Here is a 23,059-nt window from a genome sequence, read left to right as displayed (position 1 = left end):
CACAAAAAGAAGATGAGAAGCCTGTACACTTTGTTGTTTTCTGCGAGCCAGGTTATAGCCATGATCTAATCTACTAAGTAGACAACTTAATGAGTTAAGGATAAGACAAAAGAGCAGCGGTGACAGTCACCCTGGAACACCCACCTTTAAATATTTATCCCTGGAATAATAATTCGTCCTTTGTCGTGGCTTAGCTGAAAAGTGGTATCTCACAGTTTCACGGTCACTGTAATGTAATTGATCAGTGTAGGGTGTATCATATACATTTTTAAGCACTCTTTTATACATGAATGTGGAATACTGTCAAATATTTTTTTTCTAGTCTGTCAGTGCCATACTTAGATTCTTCCCATTTTTACAGTTATCCATTATGTGACATTATTTAACAACATATGATCCTTTGTTCCATATGACTTTCTTTTGTTACCCTTTCATTCTATTGGCAGGATTGAGTTTTCTTCTAAATGACTATAAACTCTGTCGGCATTGATTCCAGAGTATAGTTTATAGGTTGTCCGAAGGCAAGTTAGGATAGCTTGCAGGTTCACTCTTAAGTAGGAGCATTGTTTTTCCTGTTGTTAACCAGGCTGGTCTCTGTTCGGGATGCACATATAAATACTCTTACTCATGGCTAAATCTTCATGTAAAGATGCTAATACTTTTAGCCAGAAGTTAGGTAGTGCATCTAGGATTGGCATTTTCTAATTAAGAGCTTTTTCTTAACTTTGTTTCAGTCTCTCTGGTCATTACTTCATCCCATTTCAGATCCTGTACATTTGAACTTCTTATTTTATTTTATTTATTTATTTACTTATTTATCATTTGTTGACCGGGAAAGTCCGACTAGGTTCCACAGAGCCTGTTTTCAGTGGATGCCTGGGGAGAAATGCTCCAGATGCATGTCTTTGGAATGTGGGAGGAAACCGGAGTACCCGGAGGAAACCCACACGAACACAGGGAGAACATGCAAACTCCACACAGAAGGCACCCCAGCAGAGAATCGAACCGGAGAACCTCTTGCTGTGAGGCGACAACGTCAACCACTGCACCACTGTGCCGCCTGTTTATGCTACGTCTTATGCTTTCTTTTACTTCTTCTATCCATTCAGCATCTTTGTTATGTTCCACAGGATCTTCACTGATATTTCTCCAAAATGTATCTATTTCTTCTTTTTTTGATGGTTTTTTCACTTCCTTTTGCCTTGTTCCCAGTTCTCTATAAAACTTTTTTGGGTCATCAATAAATTGCTGATTTTGTACTTTTCCTTTATAATTATCTGCATATCTTCTAAGTTTTTCTGTCTGTGCAGATATTTTCAGCTTATTATTGCGATAGTGCACTGTAAATCCCGATCTGTTCTGATACTGTACATTGCTTTTATCACGTTATCACGTCCGTCTTTCTCTTTCTATTTTTTCACTCTTTTCCCTCTTATATCCTCTAACAGTGACATGTCTTATCTTAATTACTTTATAGTCTTCAGTGATGACATTTAATTTCTCCCCTTCTTTGTCCTTACTGCTCTGTGTTTTTGTGGTAAGAATGTATTTGTTATTCATTTAGCAGCAGGGTAATATATCCTATTTGCTTCTGTTATATTGCATGAATCTATATGAACAATCCTAATTACTGTCTTCGTTTGTTTTATCAAACTTCTAACTTTTGGGGTTTTATTGACTTTCTGTAGTCTATATCTTTCATTGATCTTAATATGTTTGTCCATCTCTATTAAATCAAGCAACCCTCCTCTTAGATCATTTTCTTCTAAACTGAGGGCACATTCTTTGTTCTCCATTTCTTGCAAGCATTTTACAGAAAGTTCCAGAGCATCTTCCTGTGTCATATTCTCTTCAGTTTCATTCTGTGTCATCCATTGCTTTTTCATATGTGAACTCACTGGCCCATCACTCCACAACATTGACTGCTTCAGAGTTGCCACATTTTCCTATTTCTTCCTTGCTGTGCAACTCCAACTGAGGTTTTGTCCTAGTTTCCTATGAAAGGCTCCAAAGTATCTTCATATTGAAACTGATCAGATGTTTCCCACTCCACTGGTTCCTCCTTAAGTTGGGGATCTGTTGCTCTAACCACCCGTGATGTTATCAGAGTTAGATTTTCTACACTAAGGCCTTCACTTCTCAGGTAATCCATAACCTCAATTTCTATTTCTTTAAACTCTCCATTACTAATTCTCTTTTCTACTTTTCTTCTTTGTTTTCTTATTTTTTGTATTGTAAATTTTTTCACATCTGGATGCCTTTGCCTATATTTATCTTCAGCTATCTTTGGTGCTGCTCTTTTTGTATTGATTAGTTTTGCCTTCTCATTTGCATAAATATTGTACCATGTTAAATCTCTTTTTCTTTCCCATGTCCAAATTTCTTCTTCAGCTGTCTGCTGCTCCTCCTGTTTCCCTTTACCTGGGGGACTGTTGTTCTATCATGCTGTGCTATAACCTAAGTTAGACTTTCTACACTAAATCCTTCACTCCACAAATATTCCATAACTTTAGCTTCTATTTTTTTTAATTTCTACTTTACTAATCTTCTGTTCTGTGTTCCCTCTTTGCAATCTTATTTTTTGTATTGTGAAAAATTCCATATCTGGATGACACTGCCTGTACTTCTCTTCAAATATCTTTTGGGCTGCTTTTTTTTTTTTTGCATTGATTAATTTGGCTTTCTAATTTGCATAAATATTGCACCGTATCAGATCTCTCTTTCTTTCCCATGTCCATATTTATTTTTTCTACCTTTCAAAAATCTCTAGATTTTGTTCTTTATATTTTCACACTTCCTCATTTGCTTCTTTTTCCAAATGGCCGAAGGTTTCTTAGTCTATATAATGTGTTTCATAAATCTGTTGTGTTAATGAACCCATTTTTTTTTTATTTGAAGCTTCTGACACTTTTTATTGATTTTGTGTTTATTCACATTTTGTTTAATGGGAAAGTCCACTGGGCCATTGAGAACCCATTTTCAGTGGAGACCCGAGGAGAAAAGATCCTCAGTACATGAACATAAAGAACTGAAATACATATACAGCAAAGGAAATGATACTAAAATTAGTATTGTGCAAGAATTTTTTTTCCTCTAATTTCTTTTTTAATCTTTTTGCATATCTTCTGTTTGGAATTTCAGGGATTTTTGCATAATAGTAACAATACATAAATTTCTAATCCTCAATAGACCACCCTGTCATCTTTAAGGCTCTTATTGGCACATCAGTTTTTGTGAATTTTGTGGGCTATTACTTTTGTCTACAACAGGGGTGAGGGAGAATCTTCCCCCTGAGCCTGGCCTGACCCCATTGTAGGAATGCTTCTGTGTCTTGAGGATCCTACATTCGCATTTTTTCCATTCCTGGCACCAATGTTCCTACCAAGATTCGGTACTGTTTTTTCCTGGGTCTTGTGCACCCAGCTATGCTTTTTTTTAACCTACTTCTCTCCATGATATATGCTATATAAAATACAGTCTATATATCAGTGTCATCTTGGTGAGATTTTGTGATAAACAATTTCCGCCTTGTGAAGGTACTCACCAAGACTTGAGGATGAATTCAGTTCCAACAATACAACTCTCCTTTGCTTGTTTAGTTATCATCTCTCCATTTGGACCCTGTCCTGGCAGCACCAAGCCCATTTCCCCAGTCCTGGCAGTTTTTAGTGAAATGCATTCTAAATAGCATGAAACATAACCTATCAGGTCTTCTGCGATTGCTATTTAAATATAGCCTCCAAACAGGCTTCGTGCCTCATGAAGGAGAACAGCAAAAGTCATCCCTCTGCACAAAAGTGGGCCATCTATAGACACTGGAAGCTACAGAACCATAAGTCTCACTAGTCTCATATGCAAAGCCATGGAAAGAATTATCATGGAAATGATCAGTAATGACATAGGACACCTCCCAATACAGCATCCAACCCAATTTGCTTTCATCAAGGTTAGGTCATGCCTACTCAGCCTAGTGGACATCTTGTATCAGAGCCATGGACTAAAACTAAATGGCACAAAATGCATAACAGTATCCTGTGGGAAGGTGCCCACCCTTGGCAACTATCATATTGACAACATACCCCTAAGAATTGACCAGGTAGTCATGACATGGGGATACACATAGACAGTAACCTAGCCTTTGACTGCCTTGTGTCTACAGTAGTGAGGAAATCATTCTATGTTGTGCGACTTATAAACAAAGGTATGGCATCTAGGTCCAAGAAGGTCATCATTCTTCTGTATTCAGCATTCATCAGATCTATCATTGAGTACATTGCCCCATTTGGTATGTACCTAGCTAGAAACATCCAACAATTTGCATGTCCACAGAGGTTCCTCATTAAAGTAATTCAGGGTGCAAGTAACATGTGCTGTGCAGACCACTTCAAAGCTCTATCCCTGTATTCTGCCTCCTTCAAGCTGTTGAGGAGAGATCTATGCCTGGCATAAAAGGCATTGTCAAGCCCCGCCTTGATGGACCTGATGCATATCCACAAAACAAACAGCACCAGAATAACCCATTCTAAACACTTAACCTTTGCCAGTGATATAAATAGTGACTGCTGTAGAGACAGGTATGTATCCAAGAGACTACTCCTTCTCTGGAACAGTCTCTCCATCCACATGAAGCAGAGTTTCTCCCTAACCCAATTTAATGTAACTTGGACAATTAGATAGGGAACAGGAAATTCATCCCTGGTTTGGCACCTATGCCTATAATGGACACAGGCAGCCAGTAAATGGTTCATCTCCCAAGACTTGCTTGCACTTATCAAGGGTACCAGAACTCATCAGAGATTTGAGATGCATGGTTAGGCTTAAAAAGGCCACAGTGGTTGTTAGCCTAGTACACACCTATAAACCTGTGAACCTATGGGATTTCTATGTGAAGCCCTAACCTCTACTCTGGTGGTGGATGTACGAATCTGAATCACCATGGGGCTTTCTGTACCCTACCACCCTACTAGAGTGAGTGAGTGTGTGTGTGTGTGTGCGTGTGTGTGTGCGTGTGTGTGTGTGTGTGTGTGTGTGTGTGTGTGTGTGTGTGTGTGTGTGTGTGTGTGTGTGTGTGTGTGTGAGGGTGTGTGTGTGTGTGTGTGTATGTGCTTCTACCTATACACTGATGAGGGCGATCATCACTGTCCTGGGAGCACCAAGCCCATTTCTCCAGTCCTGGCTATTTTTAGTGCAATGCCTCCTCTTCCTCAGTGGTAATATGTAAACTGGAACCATCTCTCCCACCCAGCACGGGCAACACAGCACTATCCACTCACACCTATTCTGTCCTGCCTTCTTTTTCAGCTCTGGAGCTTCAACTTGAACTTAGATGATTGGGGTTGTTGTAAGGGATTTTTACCTCTGTATGCCGCAGAGACACATGTCATACCACATATGTATATGGGCAGTGTAGATAATATGTTTTAACACTACAGCAGTAAAGGTGTTGCAAGCCTTAAGAAATACTGTGTATAGTCCTTCACAGTCATCATGTCTGTAGCTTGGATTTTCAAGAATCCTGCCATTAACTTTGGGCATTGATATTTCTGAGAAGTGTAATTTGGTAGAAAACAGAAAAACACTTTCTGCTGTAACCCCAGGTATCTTTGAAAGAAGTTGATGGGTGTTAGTGAAGTGAGAATTTTGCTTTTTATCTTTCTGAAAAAAGATTTGCAGTTGAAATGCCAATGTTAACCTTTATTTTCCATTTGCAGTATATATTTATTACCTGCTTCTGTTTTGCCTGACAATACATTTGCAGTTCCCATGCTGTGGGCCCCTCATCCAGTTAAAGACAGGCCCCAGTGTAACAATGGTGAATAAAGTTTACAAATCTCATGCTGTCCTTAGATACAATACACTAAATCTGGATGTATTCCTAATGCTGGTTGTAGACCTGCTGTCTGCAGACCAGCGTACTGTAGCTCTGCTGAACCATGTAACTGAAATCTTGCAATCTGATGTTTTTTGTTAAGTTATACTATTTATTTTTCTTTTTCTATACCTCTTCACTAGCTACAGCTGCTTTGCCTCTAATTTTCTGTCTCCATTCAGCAAAAATATGTTGTAGACCGTAAAGGCTGTTAGTTTGTTACAATAATGTACAGTAACATCTCACTGTTCTGCAGAACCGGGGGGGGGGGGGGGTTATTGTTATGTTGAATATAATGCACATAGGTATAAGATTGTAACTTTGCTATTGATAGTTTCTCTCTCTCTCTGGGTCAGGTTGCAATGAACAGGTTCCAAGGATGAAACCACCCCTTCGAGTTAAGAAATATTAAATAAAAACAAGCATGCCAGAAGTATAGAGTCTGCAATAGGTCATACATAGAGAGATGTTGTATGCACATAACAATTGAACATGCCTGAAGTTTAGTGCATGCACTGGTTCACATGGAGATGTGTATTCATATTCCAGCTTGAGATGAAAGAAGTGGCGTTATGTGCTGGAATAAACATCAGATCAACAGCAGCAAAAGTAACTGTGAATAAAATAAATATGGAATCAAAGCTCTGCTCTCCAGCTATTAATCTTTTGCTCCGAAATGCACTTTAAGACAAACACACACAAATGGCAGAGAGGCTGGTTTGCATGTGAAAGTTGTATGAGAAACACCAGAAATTATTAAAAAGTTGTAACGGATATTGTGGGAGAGAAGGGGGAAAATGTCTTATGATGAATAAGATGGCAGAATATCTAGTTGAGTGAGTAATGTTTTGATAAAAATGGGTTTAAGTGATTCTGCATAACAAAGAAAAAAAAGACCTTGGGAAATATTTAAATTGCAAAATGACTTGCTGTGGGCCAGAAACAACCGATTTTTTTTTGGCCTGCTACCTACCTACCATCAGCTTTCCATCAGTTTCTTTGTTCCTCTTACAGAGCGAGCCATTAGCCCATTCATTTCTAGTGATGTGAGAGCCAATTGCAGAGCTAAAATTGTGGCAGCCATTAGGTATCTTTTTTTTTTTTTTTTTGAGAATGTGGGCCAGTCCTTCATCCTGTGGTGGTGATGTGAGCCCTGCATCACCACAGAGGGGCAACCCATCCCCTTAATATGCAACTATACTTGCATCTTGACATGCCTCTGGAAGGGCTGCCATACATTGGCTTGGATAGACCAATCCACATCTCTCTTCCATGAGGCCTGGTCTTAGGGTCGAGGCCTACACCACAACTCCTGGAATGGCACATCACCAGGTTGGGCGGAGCCACCAATACCCACCTTCCAGACAAGTGTGCTGATGTAAATCTCACATCTGTATCCCACCGTTCCCTAGTTCTTCCAGCTTCCTGATCTGCTAACCAGTCTCAGGTTATCTGGGTCACAGAGTTTTATCTCTCACAAACAACTGACATTTGAGGTCATACATTACAATTTTCAGACTGCTGAGTCTATGAGACTTTATAAGGAAGTTATTACACAAAGAATAAATAAAATAAATTTAAATGAATTATACATTAAATTTTTAAACAGTAGTTATAATAAACAAAGTTACTACATTGGGAATTAAATAAAAATACTTATTAATGGTCAAATATTATAACAACATCTATATATGATTAATAGAAAATCACAGAATGGTAACAGATCATGTATGCAAGTTGATACTAGAATACAGCGACTATTACATTAAAAGGGGAAAATTAATGACTGAACATTGAAACCTATATACAGAATGATGTTTCTGGGAACACATTTATGATAAGAAAGCAAAAAATTACTAACTGAAACTTTGAACTGTTTAAATAAAAATGTAAATTGGGATTTGTATTCAGAAAGAAATATAATCTGATCCTATTGTGATAAATACCATGTTCAAATCTGTGCATGTGCTGTGGTGATTATGTATGCATAAGTGTTGGTATAGTGTATGCATATTATGGACAATTTTGCATAATGAAGCCATGCAATAAGAAAAGCAGCAGTCAGTTCCCAAGTGTGAGCAGACAGTACTGGGAGTCCAGAGCAATGACTGCACAGCCAGGATTTACACGAAAGCACACTCTATCAGACCTACATAAGTGAACACAGCCAGAACAGACTGCTGTGTAGTAAGACAACTATGGCCGTTAGTTCTCTGCAAGTCTGTAATGGCACAGGCAAGCTACACAGGAAAGCACACCCTATGTGACCTAAATAAGTGAGCACAGCCACAACAGACCACTGTGTAGTGAGACGACCATGGCCATTAATTCTCTGCAAGTCTGTAGTGGCACAGGCAGGCTACACAGTTGCTTAGATCTTAATTGATCACAATGCATGTGCATAAGGCAAACAAAGCTGCACAAAGAGGAATACAGCAAATAACATATTGTGTTATTGGAGTAATTCATACCGCATTGTACTTTGTCCCGTTACTAGTGTAACTTCCACTCTTAGAGCTTCTTTACAGTGTTAATAATTAGTGTAGTTGCAATACAAGGGACCACTCTACAGCAACTGATGGTCCACAGAAAACAGAGGACAGAGGAGAATGCTGACATAAAAGGAAAGTGACAGCAAGTAGGCGTTATGAAAATGTGCACCACATTGCAGGGACAACTCCAGGGTGCATGGCTGCCACACTCAGTTGTCACACCCCAGAAATTGTTGTGTCTTAATACAGCAATGGTTCTGTCAGAGATATGGTAAATTATATTAGGGTGAGGTGGCCAACATAGTAAGGATACAGGGTACAAGCAGGACATTTGGCAGTGCATGGGGGGTGACCTTTCCAACTAGAAAGGCCACAGAGAACAGGCAGAAGAGCTGCTGTTGCAGTAGTGTGAGACATCCATCCATAATTCATTGTACAGAGCACAACAGGCTGTAGTCCTTTGGGATGACAACTGTACAAACCACAGAAAACAGGCAGGACATTTTAGATTCATTTTGAGGGTGGGGATCCAGGACAACCACGGGGAGGCTATGCTGCATATCCACATGGAAGTAGATGCTGGGCCTGTAGATCAGTCGGCAAACACTGGCATGGGGCACCATATGTGGATCACCTGTCCACATGTAACACGTTCTAGCACAGTGTCACAGTAGTTATAGAGTAGAGTTATAGGATTATAAGAATTATAAGGCAGGCTTGTCTGAAGACTAAGCACACCTTGAAAAATCCCATCATTGAAACATAACCCCCCCCCCCCCAACCAGTTCCAGTAAGGAAAAAATGTCAGATGTAGGATGGACTTGTGAGTATAAATCCAATATTCAAGTTTAATCTTGAAGGAGGGAAGGGTGTCACTCTGCTTATAATGCAGGGTCAGTTTATTCCAGACAGAGTAACCTCTGAGTAATAAATCTATTCCTCCAGCATGTTTTCTTTAAGTGTAGGTGGAGGTCTATAGTTGTGGTCCAGATTTATGTAGACGTTTGTCTTGTGTAGGTATACAGTATCCATTAGAGTGGAATCTTTGTTGGCATGCAATGCCAGGCATACATCTTTATGCAGGAGCTTATACAAGGGAGATTATAGGGATAGGACGTCTTGTCTGTCTTTGTTGCTAAGGGTTTTTGGGCCAGTACTTTTTTTCTTTCCCTCAAGAAACTTTGTGGCCTCTCTAGTTGAATAAGTCTGGCTAGGTAATTGTCAAAAGGAGCATTTTACATAACAATTGGCCTAATTAGGACTGTGTACAGAGACACAATAACATACTTTGACCTAGATAAGGTACATTTGAAAATAAGTTGTGCTAAATAGGATTTCCTAATTACTGTTGCAACATAGAGGCTGCAGATAAGGGAAGTGTCACTTCACATGACAAAATCCCTGACTACCATGTCCATGTGGAGTGCAAGTTGTAGTTGAAAGGCGTTTCCCAAATGTGACATTGCTGACCTTTTAGTTTGAGCCCTTTATCTGAACACCATTGGTTTGTAGGGACTAGTTCTTGTTGAAGCATTTCCATATTAATGCAGAAAATGTACAATGATATCCACCTTGCAGTTATTGGTACATTTGGTTACCCATATGTCAGGGTTTATGACATGGATGTCAGAAAAGCATATACCAAAAAAGGATGGGTCCCAGTACTGAGGCTTGTTTACTTCATTGGTTACTGTTTTATTTTCTGAACTGGCATCTGCTATCTTAATTGAATGAGTTTTATCCATCAGCCAGTTTGCAATCCATTTTACCATGGAAGGGTAAACCTTTAGTTCTTTTAGTTTGTTTACAATACCAGTAATGGGTACAGTGTTGAAGAGCTTGGTCAGTTCCAGATATCACGTGTGGATTAAATGGCTACTGTCTACTGTCTCAAAGATGTTTTCCAAACGAACTAGATGTAGGTTCATAGGTAGTCATTAGGCTTGCAGTTCAGTGGACCATTGAAGAGCCTAGCCCAAATTCCCAATTTTCCAAAAGCACTGCCTGGTTAATTGATTTGCTCAAGTTGACACCATAGGCAAATAAGAGCTGAGGGAATCAAGCCCTGCATCACAGGCACTACATGTCCCAGCCTTAACCCTCAGTGCTAACCACCAGGCAACATGACCTGATCTTAATAAAATATTGTGTGAACATTTTATTACCATAGTTTAAGAAGATAAATGCAGGTTTATAGCTAAGTGTCTTCTTAGAGTGTTTTAAGTCTATTTAATTTTCCTCAGTCATGAGAATCAAACCTTGTACCTTGTGTTTATAATGTAACCATGCCAAATGTTATGGCAGCTCTCAACCCCTAACCCCCTTGTATGTTTTATGATGTTGCAAATTAGGCTAGTTAGGCTGTAATTCCCAGGCTCTGTGGTAGGATAGCCTTTGTACAGGATCATCACTTCAGCTTTTTTCAAACCTCAGGGTCATACTGTGTCTGACCGTCATACTGTAAATAAAATTACTGCTGTAGGGTTTCTTGCCAGCTATACACCTGTTAACCATCTACTCACTTTATTCTGTGACCATGAGGCCACAGACTACTTCCTCACTGTCTCTTGTTAGGCTTCTAGAACTAAGTACCATAAGGGGCATGTCTAGTGGCATTAATTAGGTATCCATGGAAACTGGATGGGCCCATGGATGTGGTATTTTTAGTAAAATGGTGAGTGTTGTCTAACATGGGCAGTTGTGTATTCACACTGATCTTTGCATATTCCCACAGATGTACTGGTTCTGTTATCACACCAAAAGAAGGTAAAGCATGGACACATTCACTCCATTGGACACTGGTTCTGACATAGGCTATATGCTCCCAGTTCAAGACATTGCTAGAGAGAGATACAGTGGACAAGGTGTTCAGGAACTAGATGTAACAGGAAATGGTGCAGCATAGAAATATTGTGGTTGTGCACAATAGGATGGTACTGCAGGTGTATTACAGGGTCATTAACGTGTCCTTGCTTGCCAAGGACAGGGTAGTAAATTTATACTACAACTGCTCATGTGCTAATAGGTCACGGCACACATGCCTACTGCAACTTGCTCTAAAAGCCAGGTGCCCTGTCTCCCACTACCCTGATCTTACTCAATTACTAATCACTCTCAACAAGCCCCTCTGTTAAAGTATGTAGCCTTATCGCTACCTAACACTAATCCAAAAATGTCCACCTGGTTCCTAACAGAAGTGCTTGCTCCCTAACTCTAAAACTGCACTCATCATCATCACCACCATCATCATCACCATCATCACCACCATCATCATCATCATCATCACCATCATCATCATGATCATCATCATCACTATCATCATCATCATCACCATCATCCTCACCATCATCATCATGATCATGATCATCATCATCATCACCATCATCATCATCATGATCATCATCATCATCATCACCATCATCATCACGATCATCACCATCATCATCACGATCATCATCATCATCACCACCATCATCATCATCACCATCATCATCACCACCATCACTATCATGATCATCATCATCATCATCACCATCATCATCATCACCATCACCACCATCATCATCACCATCATCATCATCATCACCATCATCATGATCATCACCATCATCATCATCATCACCATCATCATCATTATCACCATCATCACCATCATCACCATCACCATCATCGCCATCATCATTGCCATCATCATCATCATCATCATCACCACCATCATCATCATCACCATCATCATCATCATCACCATCATGACCATCACCATCATCATCACCATCATCATCATTACCATCATCATCATTATCACCATCATCACCATCATCATCATCACCATCATCATCGCCATCATCACCATCACCATCATCACCGTCATCATGATCATCACCATCATCACCATCATCATCATCACCATCATCATCATCACCATCACCATCATCATCAACCTCCTTTTTCCCCCAGAGTTACGGTGTCACATGGGGTTGAGGTGTCATATCAACTGTCGACATTTGACATTTATTTATTTGACATTTGACATTTGTTTACTGGGGTAGTCCAACTGGGTCTACAGAACGCATTTACAGGCCTGGGAAGAAAAGCTCCACATACAGTGCAAATACATTATAGTCCAAAAACAATACAAGTAACTTGATGAATACTATACGCAAATAAGTTGATGGAATGTAAACTAGGTTACAAGATATACTACACTTCTGGATAATTCTATAGAGTTATATCATTATAAACAATTTTAGTCATTCTAACAACATATACATAGTCTATGTGAAGATAAAGTGTACAAAAGTAGTATGTAGGTAGTACAGTGTACGACATCGGTTGTTGCAGTACATGAAAAATAAAATGGTTTCAGTTAGGAAAATAATAGCAGGAGAGTTAGTGATGCAGAACGATAGTGAGAGAGGTACGGATGGAGGCATTACAGCTGAGCAGTAGTTTAAGGATATGGTATAGAAACAGAGGAGGAGTTAGCAGAGACATTAGGATCTTGTAGGCTGTGAAGGAGTGAGATGTGGCAGAAGAAGATGATGACGCTAGTGTGGAAGAAGAGGAAGAGATGAGCACTAGGCTGGATTTATACATCTCTATCAATTCAAAGCCACTCTCCTAACTTCTTTGTCCGTCATAACTGGCTGTTGTATGTTTTCTCTCACACAATCTATCCATCTTTTAATGGATCTTACTATGTGCATTACAAGTTTCACCTCTTGTTACTTAGTATGCATTTTTCCTTAACTAAGGGCCTTCCCTCTTCCTAAGTTCATAGGTAAACACTAGGCTGACTGGAAGGGTCATTTTGAGCCTAGCCAATAACCTGAGACCAAAATCAAACTCCATGCCTTGTGTTTATGAGGTGACGATTGAACCTATTATGCCAAATCCACCCCCTAAAAATTAACTCCAGGCTATTACTTTATTGAGGCCAGCAGTAGGTCAGGTCATATTTACACAACTCCACACACACACAAATTAACTGCTGTGAGATTAGAACCCCTTACCAGTTATGCAATCTACCAGACACAGTACACTTAACACAAGTGCCACTGCAGAAGTCAGAAGTGTTTTCTATCTGTTATTGTGACACAGGATAGAGGGCATCTCATGATATTTCTGGAATGTGATTTGTTGCAGTGCTGCTCTTGTGTTTTCTGCTTACAGTGCTTTTATATGTGCAGGTCTCTACGGTGATTCACCTGAGCAGATCTCTAGTTGGAGTGCTATGTTACTGAAAAGGGCCATATGCCCATTAGCATGGGGTTCATCGTCTCACTGGGCTGTATAGTATTGTTCTCCATATATCTTTACATGCGATTCTGTTACAAATGTCAAATGGTGACAGTTGACATGACACCTCAACCCCATGTGACAGCATGTCTTTACTGACTTATTTTGCTGCTGTTGTCAACCAGTACCCTTTCTTTGCCAGTAGTACAGTTTATTCTCATGAATGTATTTCCAGTAATGGCCTTTTATTAGCTAGTATTTCCTCAGAAGCTTTGTCATACACCTGTGCTTTATACCATCACTTCCTGCTCTCTCTTCTTTATCTAGTGTCAGTCTAGTTTGCCACTTTGCATTACATGCAGTACAGAGTGCATGGTTGGCACAATGGTTATGGTGTTTACCTCACAGTCAAGAGGCAGAAGGTTTAATTCTTAGTCAGAGAAATTAGCTATGCTTAAATAGTCTTACAGCCACCTACTTATGTGTGTATGCTTACTGGGGGCAAAGTCACCATTTTATTTTTGCCAAGTGCTATGATGTGCTTTCTGCCTGTTATATTTGTATTGCCAACATAAAGTGCAGATGAAGTTATTGCAAAGCAAATATAGAGAGCATTTGAAATGGACCGAAACAGAGAACCAGCAGTGTTTAGGTAAAATGGTGTTACTGAGAAAACACATAAAAACATAGCATCCATGTGACCTGATAACATCACAGGCTGCATCCTACATGGGCTCAAAAATAATTAGCAACGCCATTGAGTACTCTTTTCAATCATATTCTAAGCACTAACTTCGTCCCAGCTGAATGGAAAAAGGCCACCGTTATCCCCTTGCACAAAGGTGGTGATTCCACTGACCCTGGGAACTATAGATCTATTAGCCTTACTAGCCTTATCAGCAAGGCCAGGGAACACAGACCTTATTAACACATATATTGGTAACCTCTGAACACTTGACCCTACTCAGTTTGGATTTGTCAAAGGGAGATCATACCTGTTAAACCTAGTGGACTTCTTTGAGACAGTCACCAAGTCCCTTGATGGGGGGAAATCTGTGCATACAGCCTACCTAGACTTAGTTCAGGCTTTTGACACTATCCCCCTCTCAGGCATAATTGACAAACACACCTAGTCAGGTATCAACCTGTATATCATTACATCCGTTACTAACTGACTAATTGATAGAACCCATATAGTTAAAATAGGGGAACCCACCTCCAACAGCAGACCTGTAACCAGCGGTGTTCCACAGGGATCAGTCTTGAGACCTCTACTGTTTTGAATTTATTTCACCAAAGTACAAGCTAAAACTTAAGGTCTGTGACTGACAAAGTTTGCTGATGACTGCAAACTGGGAGCGGTCATAGAATCTCCAAACGATCTCAATACCCTATAAGAGGGTCTTACACAAACAAATGACTCTTGTCAAAGTCATTGGCTTAAACTCAATGCAAAAAAATGTATTATCCCTTTCAGTAAGGGTGATGTTCCTGTTAACTACCACATCAATAACAACACAAGTATGCAGTCAGTGGTGACAGAACGGGGCACACAGGTTGACAGCAACCTTACTTTTGATCACCATGTCTCCACAGTGGTAAGAAGGGCATTCTATATTGCTCATCTCATAAGTAAGGGCATTGCCTCCAGAAAAAAAGAAGTTATAACCTCCCTTTACTCTTTCCTCATCAGGCCAATAATTGAGTACAACGCCCCTTTTGGTATGTACCTTTCCAAACACCTGCAGCAATTGGAGATTGTCTGAAATCACTGTCACTTTATTCTGTTTCATACAAACTACTCAGAGGTAATCTCTGCCTTGCATATAAGGAAATATTTCACCCTGCTTTATTGGAATTGCTGCATATCCGTAAGTCAAATGGTACACGGGTTACTTGCTCTAATGGCTTTAACGTGGTATGTGACATTACTAGAACCTGCTGGAGGGACAGATTTGTCTCCCAGAGATTACCACACCTTTGGAACAGACTCCTGCTTCATGTCAAGCAGAGCACCTCATTTGACCTCTTTAAACACAATCTGGATGATTGGATGGGTAACCTTAAATTCACCTCAGGGGTTCAATCTATATCCCACTTGGACAGGGGTAATAGGTACTGATTATGGAAATAAGGGTAAAACTTGGTTAGGCTTGTAAGGGCTCTAAGGTCATTAGCCTAGTAACCTCCTATGATTCTATGATCCTATGATCCTATAACATGTATGGAACATCTTGCTGCTAAATTCAGTAACCTGTAATCCTTTTAAGGGATTTCCTGCAGGGTGGGGACAGGTGCCAGGTAGGTGTAGTCAGTGCATAAAGGTTAACAGATTACTAAACAGGAGATTTAAAACAGGGAAAAGTTTCTTTCCTCTATCTTTTTGTATCTCATAGAAAATAAAAGTATAGCTAGGCTAACTAATCGGGTCTATATTATATGCTTGAAGATATAAAACTTCGACTCTTATATGATCGACACAATATATGAGATAAGTTTTAAAACTTCCAACAAATAATAAAACATTTAAAAAAAACAAAAAAACTTACCTGAATGCCCTCCTGCATCCCCCACACCCCCCACTACTTAAATATAACAACTCCGAGATCGCACTACATTGCAGTAAAGGGAAATATTCCATACGGCGATCTCTGTTGAAACTTGCGAGCTTTCAGAAGCTACTAGTTCTAACTATTGTGCCAAAATAAAGTCCTGTATTATAATCCATTACATGGCTTTTTCCAGCACTGTCTCACCTTATAGACATCATGGTTGCACAAAACAGCATCGAACAATGTGTAGAGGTCATTAAGAAGGTCAACAACCTCAATTGGCTCGCTCAGTGCAGAGATGGTAGTGAAGCCAACTATATCACTGAAGTAGATGGTGACCTGGTCAAAGTATTCTGGTTCAACAGTACCACCAGTTTTAAGGGATTCAGCAACAGACCTGAAATTGAAAAGAGAAAAAAAAGATGGCAAATGTTTGATAAAGTACCATGGTTACTGGGGCTCAGATTAGTTCTATCATCAGTACAGACAGATAATATCAATCATTTGGATGTTAGTAAGAAAAAATAATAGTCAGATTGGGCACATTAAAAAAATAAATAAATAGATTCAATGCAAATGTAATGCGAGCATACCTCTCAACCATACCGAATTCCTCAGTAAATACTGGTTTTGAGGGCAAAATATTGGGGTGTCACGAATTCCCGAGTGGCCCCTTTAATTTCCAAATTTCCCATTTTGTTTTTTCAAAATTTTTTTTTGGACGAATGTGTTGCTGATGTCATCACGTGCAGGGGCATGCCTGATGACATTAGCTTTGTGAAGCAGTTTCTGACTGCTTGTCGGACTCAGAGACTGGGTGGGAGTTTCAAACCATGGGGGACATTGCTAGTGCATCAGTCTAATAACATTGCCTACGATATGGCTGCTGTTGTCCCTGGATCAGTCACAGCATACTTCACCTGGCCTGCCCACAGAGTGACAGGGCAGTGGGCTGTCTCAGAGGAAATGGAGCAGTCATCCTCAGCATTTAACTCGGACACTCCATGGCAAGTAATGTACAACTGGGACAGGTATTTATTAGAGCCTGTACATTTTCTAGATTGTATTATTTTGTACAAGCTCAGTTAACATTTTGGGAGTGTTGGGGAAAAAAGACAGCTGGCTCGGTGTTTAATGATAATTTACATTTCTAGTGCTGAAATATATTTGTACACATTTTTCTGCTGTTTCTACTGGCAGAAAAGCATGAATTACAAAATGTGCACTGGTGGTTTGGATTATTTAATGGAAATGGTGGTAAAGGTACAGGTGTTAGTCTATTCAGGATAAACCTGGTGGACTGGAGTCGTTACTTCTGAAAACTGAATGGAAAGAAATCAACACTTTTTTGTGTGTACCTGTGCATATCTATGTGTGTTCATAAATAATTTGCATTCACTAACTTATATTAATAGCATCTAATTAGAAAAGATAGCACTGTATCAAATACATACTAACGAGTACAGTTGCTTTCTATGGTAGATTGCATGATTTAGTTGCTGAACTGGTTGGTCTGTGAGATTCTGTGATATACTACCCCCCTTTTTTTATATTTTCATGGCTGTCCAGTTTTTCAATAGTTTCAACAGTGCAGACTTGCTGTTAGTAATATACAACTGTTCTGTTTGTCTGTTACAGTGGCATAGTCACGTCATCTGGAAGGTTGGTCTAATTTGTAAGTTGGAATGCCGAAGGGTAGTATTGCATGATGGTGGACACTGTTGTTGCAAGAAGATGTGTGTGCTATCTGATCATTCCCAGATTCTGTTTTCATTATGCTGTAAAAATGACAGGAAGATTTATGGTCACTCACTCTAAAAATATTACAGACTTGCAGTTAGAAGTTAAAGTGGGCACAATAGAGTGAGACGTAACAGTCTGAGGATTTTGGATTTAACAGAGCAAGTGGAAGGGACCAATGCATTCATCAAAAATGACTTACTTACAGGTGAAAGATGGGACATCCACTTGTCATTTAGAGAGCCTGTAGAGTGCAAACAAGGTAAGCCAACCCCATTCAACCCAGGAATTATTTTTTAAATGTCTTGATAAAGATTGTGGGTCATTTAGTTAAATCATACCTGATCATACCTCTCAATCTCTCAGAGCAAGAAATCTGAACAAAGCCAATAATAATAATGGCAGGACGAAGGCCCGTAAATAGCGACAGATTTTACATACTGCTCCTGTAAACTCTGATAGTTGCTAGAATAACAGGTTTATCATTATTATGTATTTTCTGAGGGATATGAAGTCTGAAATTCAAATGTCTGCCGTTATTTATTGTTATTTAGTGACTTCGAGCTTCATGTTGGTATCCCACAATTCCATTTGGTGTGGGAGGGGTTACATGGTTATGTATGGAAATGTTATGTTAATCATCATCCCGATTTTTGTCCAGTTGTACCTACTTTTCATGGGTGTTCATCTAGACTTTTGATGTTTTCATGTTGAGAGGTATGAACGAGAGAGACAGAAAAAGTAAAATGATGCCAACCTAACTTCTACTTTAGGCAGGTAAGCATTCTATAAGGCGCAGTTCTTTAAAATCATTTCCTGCATCAAAATGTGTAGTTTATCAGAAATATTGATACTGTTCTGCTGTACTACTTATCGCTGGTATAAACAACCTAATGATGGCATAACATACTAATTTAGTGCAAATGTAATAGGGGTAATGGCTTCCTATGAATGGAGTACAATGCCCCCTTTGGTATGTACCTAACCAGGAATATTCAACAATTGGAACATCCACAAATGCTCCTCACTAAAAGAATAGAGGGCATAAGTAATATCTCCTATGCAGAGTGCCTCGAGGCTCTATCCCTGTATTCTGTATCCTATAGGCTTTTGAGGGGAGAGCTATGCCTGGCATGCAGAGCATTGTCAGACCCCACTCTGATGGACCTCCTGCATATCCATAAAACAAACAGCACCAGATTTACCCATTCTAAAGACTTGAACCTTGCCTGTGATATAAACAGGACCTGCTGGAGAGACAGATATGTATCCCAGAGACTACACTGTCTATGGAACAGGCTCCCCATCCATGTGAAGCAGAGTTTCCCCAACCCAATTCAAGTGCAACTTGGACAATTGGATGGGGAACAGGAAATTCATCCCTGATTTGGCATCTATGTCTCTAATGGAAACAGGCAACATGTAAATGGTTCATCTCCCAGGCCCCTGCTTGTAAATGTTTCATCTCCCAAAACCCTGCTTATACTTATCAAGGGTATCAGAACTTGAAAGTGATTTGGGATGTATGGCTAGGCATAAAAAGGCCCTTGTGGTCATTATCCTAGTAAATACCTATAAACTTATGAACATATGGAAAATGGCAAGTTTTATTTTGAAGATTCTGCGCAGTAATGCTACCATCAAATTTCAGTTTTATAGGGCTCAGCAGTTAGCAATGTCACCTCCCAACAAGAAATTCTGTGGTTTGGTCCTCATATGGGGTGCCTTCTGTGTAGAGTCTGTATGTCCTTCCTGTACACACATAGATGTTCTTCAGATGCTCTAGTTTTCTATCACATTCAAAAGACATGCAGAGGTGGACTTGATACTCTAAATTGGCCTTAGGTGTGAGTGCCTGACTGTGTGTATGTAAGAACAACCACATCAGAGCTAGCTGCCTTGTGGTGCTAGTACTGGCTGTAGAAGATTGTCACTGTTGAAATGACACCCTGACCCCATGTGCAAAAATGGGAAAAAAGGGGCTGTGGATGGATGGACGGATGGACGGACGGATAGTTAATGATCTACGTTTAAACATTTTAATTATTTGTGATATGTACATTTGACTTTAAATCATTAGTTTTAGAATCTAGCCAAAATCCTATTATATTTATACATGCCAGTATCCAAAAAAGGTGTGTTAGATTGTCTGAACATGCACACCTGCAATATACTACATCTGAGCAAATGGAAAGAAAACACACTAGTGCTCTGACAGGCTGCTATGCCTTCCAGAAACAGTCTCTCTACTTTGCCTCCACTTAAAGTAGGATAATTTCTGTCTCCTGTATTACCCTCAGATGGACATCATGTATACATATACACACACACACACACACACACACACACACACACACACACACACACACACACACACACACACACACACACACACATACACCTATCTCACCTAACTGCTCACTACTCCATCTTCTATCTCTTAGACAGACACACACTGACATATCTAACCCCCCACATATACTCACACACACACCTCCCATCCCTACATTGTGCAGCCCCCCCATATACACTCATTCACACATCTCACATCTCACATCCCTACATTATGCAGCCCCTCGCTTACACTCACTCACACACCTCCCATTCCTACATTATGCAGCCCCCCACATACACTCACATACCTCTCATCCCAACATTATGCAGCCCCCCACATACACTCACTCACACACCTCCCATCTCTACATTATGTAGCCCCCCCATACACTCACACACACAACTCCCATCACTACATTATGTAGCCTCCACATACAATTACACACACATCTCCCATCCCTACATTATACAGCTCCCACATACACTCACGCACACATCTCCCATCCCTACATTATGCATCCCCCCCACATACACTCAGTCACACACCTCCCATCCTTACATTATGTAGCCTTCCATACACTCATGCACACAACTCCCATCTCTACATTATATAGCCCCCCATACACTCACTCACACACCTCCCATCCCTACATTATGCAGCCCTCACATACACTCACTCACACACCTCCCATCCCTACATTATGCAGCCCCCACATACACTCACTCACACACCTCCCATCCCTACATTATGCAGCCCTCACACACACTCATGCACACACCTCCCATCTCTACATTATGCAGCCCCCACATACACTCACTCACACACCTCCCATCTCTACATTATATAGCCCCCCATACACTCACTCACACACCTCCCATCCCTACATTATGCAGCCCTCACATACACTCATGCACACACCTCCCATCTCTACATTATGCAGCCCCCACATACACTCATGCACACACCTCCCATCTCTACATTATGCAGCCCCCACATACACTCATGCACACACCTCCCATCTCTACATTACGCAGCCCCCACATACACTCACTCACACACCTCCCATCTCTACATTATGTAGCCCCGACATACACTCACTCGCACACCTCCCATCCCTACATTATGTAGCCCCCCCATACACTCACGCACACACCTGCCATCTCTACATTATGCAGCTCCTGACATACACTCACACACACATCTCCTATCCTTACATTATGTAGTCCCCCCATACACTCATGCATACAACTCCCATCCCTAGATTATGCAGTCCCCCACATACTCTCATTCGCACATTTCCCATCCTACATTATGTAACACCCCACATACACTCATGCACACACCTCCCATCCCTACATTATGCACCCCTCCCATATACACTCACGCACACACCTCCCATCCCTACATTATGCACCCCCCACATACACTCACACAAGTACCCCCCCATCCCTGCATCACCCCCACACTTCCCAGTATTTACTTCTACTGTGATGGTTGAACATGGCCTTTTAACTGTGTTCACTACTACAATGTACAAGGAACAGCCTTGCTAATCTACATGGAATGCATTCCTAAAACAGCTGCCCGGGAGACAGCACATGGCTTTTCTCCCTGGGACTCCACTGAACATGGGCACTTCTGGCTCAGCTGGACCATCCCTCTAAACAAATGCAAATAAATATAAATAACTAAATAAGTAATTAGCATATGCCTGTCCCCCAGACTGCCTCATTACCATAATCATGGCTGCAGAGACACCCCAATGCAATGCTGCACATCTTTATGCAATAGAACTGTGTTAGAGCTGTCTTTGAATCCAAAAAGTTTCTTATGAGGTGTACACATTTTGTACATTTTGCTTAAGCTTTTATGAATTAATTTGTCCCTTTGTTTTTGTATTACCAATACTTCTGGAAAGCATGACATGAACTTGCTGCAGGAATCATTAATTTCAATGCTATACATATAGTATTATCTAAAAAAGCCACAAGGTTTCTAGGTGACGCTCAGAAGAATGTACTCATTTGAGTTCAAAAAGTTTGCTTGGCTACAATATTATTCGTAAGTATATAGTGTTATGAAGTGGCAGTTTAATGCACATTTAATAGCTACAGACTGTTATACATTCTGTGTGTATATCATCATCTTCTTTCGGCTGTTCCTGTTAGGGGTTGCCACAGCAGATCACCTGTTTCCATTTCTTCCTGTCCTCTGCATCTTGCTCTCTCACACCAACCACCTGCATGTCCTCTCTCACCACATCCATAAACCTTATCTTAGGCCTTCCTCTTTTCCTGTTACCGTGCATCTTCATCTTTAGCATCTTTTTCCCAATATACCCAGCATCCCTCCTCAGCACATGTCCAAACCAACGTAATCTTGCCTCTCTGGCTTTGTCTCCAAACCTTCCAACCTGGGCTGGCCCTCTAATATACTTATTCCTAATCCTGTCCATCCTCATCACACCCAGTGCAAATCTTAACATCCTCAACACTGCCACGTCAAGCTCTGACTCCTGCCTTTTTGTCAATGCCACTGTCTCCAACCCATATAACATAGCTGGTCTCACTACCCTCTTGTAGACCTTCCCTTTCACTCTTACTGGTACTCGTCTGTCACAAATAACTCCTGACACTCTTCTCCACCAACTCCATCCTGCCTGTACTCTCTTCTTCACCTCTCTTCCACACTCACCATTACTCTGAACTGTTGATCCCAAGCACTTAAACTCATCCACCTTCACCACCTCTACTCCCTGCATCCTCACCATTCCTCTATCCTCCCTCTCATTCACACACATATATTCTGTCTTAGTCCTGCTGACCTTCATTCC

The 23,059-nt window shown here is 40.5% G+C and overlaps 1 protein-coding gene across 1 annotated transcript in view; it reads right to left on the bottom strand.

Moving 5' to 3' along the window:
- LOC122803256 (retinal guanylyl cyclase 2-like) overlaps positions 1-23,059 on the bottom strand; it is a 665,947-nt gene that overhangs the window by 74,351 nt on the left and 568,537 nt on the right. Inside the window, exon 13 of the mRNA XM_044072849.1 lies at positions 16,356-16,548. Coding sequence (XP_043928784.1) covers positions 16,356-16,548 — 193 coding nt within the window. The remainder of the gene's footprint in view (positions 1-16,355; positions 16,549-23,059) is intronic.

This window comes from Protopterus annectens, chromosome 5.part1 (assembly GCF_019279795.1).
Source record: "Protopterus annectens isolate FY-2018-M chromosome 5.part1, PAN1.0, whole genome shotgun sequence".
Lineage (NCBI taxonomy): Eukaryota > Metazoa > Chordata > Ceratodontiformes > Protopteridae > Protopterus > Protopterus annectens.
The sequence above is the reverse complement of the archived record's forward strand: the minus strand, read 5'-3'. Positions and strand labels throughout refer to the sequence as shown.